Source organism: Lactuca virosa, chromosome 8 (assembly GCF_052849685.1).
Source record: "Lactuca virosa cultivar CGN04683 chromosome 8, Lactuca_virosa_CGN04683_v6, whole genome shotgun sequence".
NCBI classification, from domain to species: domain Eukaryota; kingdom Viridiplantae; phylum Streptophyta; class Magnoliopsida; order Asterales; family Asteraceae; genus Lactuca; species Lactuca virosa.
Genome location: NC_136433.1, coordinates 243,467,054 through 243,471,712, shown reverse-complemented (window position 1 = coordinate 243,471,712; position 4,659 = coordinate 243,467,054). Strand labels below are relative to the sequence as shown.

The following is a 4,659-nucleotide window of genomic DNA, read 5'->3' as shown; positions in this document are numbered from 1 at the left end:
CTTTTTTTTTAAAAGATAAAACAATATCCACCATAATATTTTCATATTAAGGTAATGTAATTAAAGAATCTACATAATTACAATATTAAATTTTCAATTGTTTTACATTATATACTTTGTATCAGTGTGAGTGTGACGTTACTATAATTAAGTAAATTTCTTGAAATACAATTCTATAAGATATTACTTTTTTTTTCATTTACCCAAATCTTAAGGGCTACCCCATCTAACATTCTAACTTGGGACCCACAACACTTATGAGCTCCATCAACATGTAAAGTTCCAAGATTATATCCCAGAAGTACTACTGACCTTACTGTTCAAGACATAATTAATGCCAACATCTGCTAAAAGACAATTACAGTTGGTTTACACCTATAAATTGCCAGCAAATCAGATCAAATAAAAGATTGGTTTGTTGATTTTTCCCCAATTTTGAATGAATAATCCTCAAACAGGCTCCATTCAATACAAAAAATTTGAAAAGGAAAAAGATTGATCTTCAAGATTAATCGCATAAATTAGGAAAAGATTTAGATCTATCCAGAAACAGAGATTAAATTAAAAACAGGAGATTGAACTAATAATTAAGATAAAAGGCACAAAAGAGCTAACGTTTCACAAAAACAAACTATTAGTATTGAGAATAAACCTCAAATACTGGCGATGTGATCAACCTTCTTGGGGTTTTTCAGGTTTTCTGCAGAGGATCATATGCATCGGAGTGAATATTCCGGTTTCTCCACCTCTGGTGAGATAATCCGCTGTTTTGAAGAGCATTTCGTGAACATCAATGGTGCCTTTGGGTGCAACCCCTAGCGTTTCGAGCACCATGACTACGATATGGTTCCTCCAGTAAGCAAGTCTTCCCATCTTCAACCTCGACCACCATGGTCTCGCCGGAGGCTTTGCCAAATCCTTCTCTTTTACAACCTCAAACCCTACCTTTTTTGCTGTCTCTGCAATATCGGAGTAGCTCCTCAATCCAGGCAAGGCGTCGCCTCTCTCGATCCCCTGAATGATGTCTACATGTTCTGGATCTTCACCTCTGTACAATTCGGTTGTCACCCATTCATACGAAACGTACAGCGATCCAGGCTTTAAAACCCTAAACATCTCGCTGTAAACATCTTCGAGCTTTGGCGCGTGGCAAGTCGCCTCGATTGAGTACGCGCCGTCGAAGCTCTCGTCTTCAAAAGGCATTTCTAAGAAGTTCCCGCACACGACGTCGCATTGCTTGTCCAATCCTGCTTTTTTGTTGTGAGCCTTCGCTCGGCTCACTTGATACTCGTTAATCGTAATTCCGACAACATTGCAACCTGAATGAGCTGCGATTGCACGCATCGGACCTCCGACGCCGCATCCAGCATCGAGAATCTTCTGGCCAGGTTTTACACCGATCAGATCTACAGCCATCTCTTCGTGGATTTTAGTCGATTCGAGGTTCGATTTCCCAGGGATCGCAGGTGAAAAGTGAAAAGATTGCCCCCAGCCCCATTCGTAGATGTCAGTGACGAGATTGTAGAAGGTATCGACAAAGGCGGGGACTTTTTCTGCTTTCTCAATCTCTTTAGGGCGGCGGAAGAAAGACCAGTACTCGTTGTAATTCTCTTGGACTTGTTCACGGTCGATGGAGCCACCGGAGAGATCGACGGCACGTTTTCCCTTTTGTTCGGCAGCTCCGAGCATGCAAACGAACCAGTAAAGGCCGCCGGCGAGGAGAGAGGCGGTGCAGACAAGGGCGATGGAGTCCATGATTGTAGAGAGAGAGAGAGAAGGGAGATATGAAGTTGTGGAAGAAACTGAAGACTTTTATGGTGGAGGATTCCTATGGAATGTGGGTTTTTTCTCTACGTGTGGCTTTCAATGAAAGTAACGGTGCATTTCCTAGTGTCTTTAGTGGACATTTTAAAATGAATTATCGATCTAATTTGTCAATAAAGAGTTTGGTTTTTTCATTATTTAGTCCTTTTAAGTTAAAATTATGTTCAAATATAATTGGACCCTTAATTACTATTAGAGTAAATTTGGTTCTAATATTGAAATTGCAAGTTTGGTCCAGTGGTATGTCAAAAATTGGATGTTTAGTCCAAAAAGTTTTGGGGTTGCACTGGTGGTCCAAAATGTTTGATTTGTTGTGCAATTGGTCCAAAGGCTTAACAGCCGTTTGTGCCATCCGTTTGTGTGAGAGTATTTCTCTCAATTCACACTCCTTCTTTTAATATCTTATTAAATTAAACCCCCCTAACGTCTACTTCCCTTATTAATAGATACAACGTGTGTTCCCCCTTTTCCCTAAATCGATATCTCCTCCTGCTAAAATCGAAATCGTCTCTCCTACACTCAAAATCAACAATGGTGAGGTGTTTATGTGGTCAAATGGCGATAGTGCGAACGGCTTGGACTGATAAGAACCATGGGCGACGTTTTTGGGGATGCCCTGAAGAAGTTAGTATTCATGTGGTTGGTTATGAAGATTTTTCACCGACCACTCAATTTCTTCTTATATTTTGCTAGGATTTGACATGTGGGTTTGTAGGATGGATCGACCCTCAAATGTGTGAACAATCAAAATCAATAATACCCAGGTTGCTGAGATCAATCAACAAGCTAAAGACTGAAGCTGGAAAATTGAAGGAAGAAAATCAAATGTTCAAGTATGATACTTGAAAAATAAATGAAGAAAAATCAAAACTAAAGTTGTACCTGATATGTGGTTGGGTTTTTTTGGGTTTGTCTTTTTTCTGATGAAGTAGTTCGTCCATGTATTAGGGGTATATTTTGTTTTGGGAAGATTGCAATGTTTGTGAATGTATTCTTTTGGACATGCAAGTGAATGTAGTGTTTTGGTTAGTGGGTAATAAAGTTATTTGTTACAAACATCCAAATATTTAGGTTCAACTAGACATAGCAGTGATGGGACAAACTGTTAATGCTTAACATAACCAAATAGTAACATAAATATGCAAAAAAGTAAAGGACAATGATGCATAAACAAAAGAACATCAAAAGTAAATAACCATTGTTTGCACATACCAAATTCTTGTTACATGACCAAAAAAACATCATTCTAAACGGAGGGTAAAGTTGTCCAAATTATCAAACAACATAAAACAAACACCCAAAATAACATCACAATGGTTCCCAAAAGTAACAACACATTACACAGTCTTAATCCAACAAGTCAACACATCAATTTACTCCTTGCACCTTACAGGTTCTTGCATTATGTCCCTTGTTTTTACACTTGCTACAAGTGACAGTAATGAACTTCCTTGTAAGTTTTCCACTGCCCCCTGGACCATGACCATCTATACCACTAGCACTAGTTGTTTGACTTTGACTTTGACTTTGACTTTGACTCTGAGCTTGACTTTGAGATTTTACCTCCATGGATCTTTGCTTCTTCTTCTTGGGCCTACCAGGTTGATTACTATGTGGAGGAGGGCTGATCTTCATGGGACAATCACTAACAGGCCACATGATACGACCTTTGATTGGTTCTACCTTGTAGCAATAAGCTTCTTTCCAGGTTTCAAGCCAATGCACCTTGTGTACATAAGTGTAAAGTTCACCCATATCCTCACCATTGTCAGCTTTATCAAATAGGACTGCAATCACATGCCTACAAGAAAAGTCCTGTTAATTCCCATTTCCTACATCTGCATACCCTTTGGCCCATGTCAAATTCTGTAGCTGCCTCAATAAAGTCATTGGCAATAAGCTCTTTTTGTCTATCATGAACCTCAACATGTAATGGTTGTACCTCAACAAGGGGATGATCTAGGTATTGGGTTTTGAGCAAACTAACACTCCTAAGGTGTTCATGCAACCCTAGAAACCTTGGATCTATGTTTGTCTAAAATACATGCAAAACAATTTTCCAAGGTTCATAACCTACCTAGCATACATGGGGTACTTTTAAACATAAAAGATACTAGAAGAATTACATACCTTTTTTAGTGAGTTGATTCCTTGGGAGTTTGAGAGCCAAGCACCAATAATGTGAATGCCTCAAATGGAAATCACAAATCACCACAAACTTGGAAAACTTATGAGAGAGCACTCTAGAAATCGGCCACCCTTATGCACACACACATAGTGTCTTTTCAAGCACCATGAGCCTCTTTATATAGTGTAGATGATTAGGGTTATGAACCATGCAAACCCTAATAACCCATGTCTTTTCCTATTCCAAGGATCCATGGGTTAAAAGCTCCATGGATCATCCATGAACTCCCATTTAAGCTTAGCCCATTTCCTAATGAGTGTTAGCCCACACTATATAAGTACAATAGCCCATTATTTAATTAGTCACCTTATGATCACTAAATTAATTCATAATTAATTTAAGATCAATACTAATTAAATAATACAATTTCATATTAATATATTATAACTGATAATATATTAGTAGACCGCAAATATACTATTCTCATAATATTATCCATATAAATAGTTCGGGTGAAGTGCAACCCAAATGGACCATGCCAGGTCGGGTCAAGTATATACCAAATAAGTTATGGACTTAGACACCTTATCCAACAGTCTCCCACTTGGATAAGTCTGATAACTGTATTTGCCTATATAGCTTCAGGAACCAACCAGCAATCGTAGCTCTCGAAAACTCTGTTGAACTATGAAGCGCCATTTTAGATA

At 38.5% G+C, this 4,659-nt stretch overlaps 1 protein-coding gene across 1 annotated transcript; it reads right to left on the bottom strand.

The window, feature by feature from the left end:
* Positions 1 to 495: 495 nt before the first annotated feature.
* LOC145129942 (24-methylenesterol C-methyltransferase 3-like) lies at positions 496 to 1,863 on the bottom strand. The gene has a single exon (XM_079064786.1). It carries the CDS (start codon positions 1,753 to 1,755, stop codon positions 673 to 675), a length of 1,083 nt encoding a protein of 360 aa, XP_078920912.1. The 5' UTR covers positions 1,756 to 1,863; the 3' UTR covers positions 496 to 672.
* Positions 1,864 to 4,659: the final 2,796 nt, after the last annotated feature.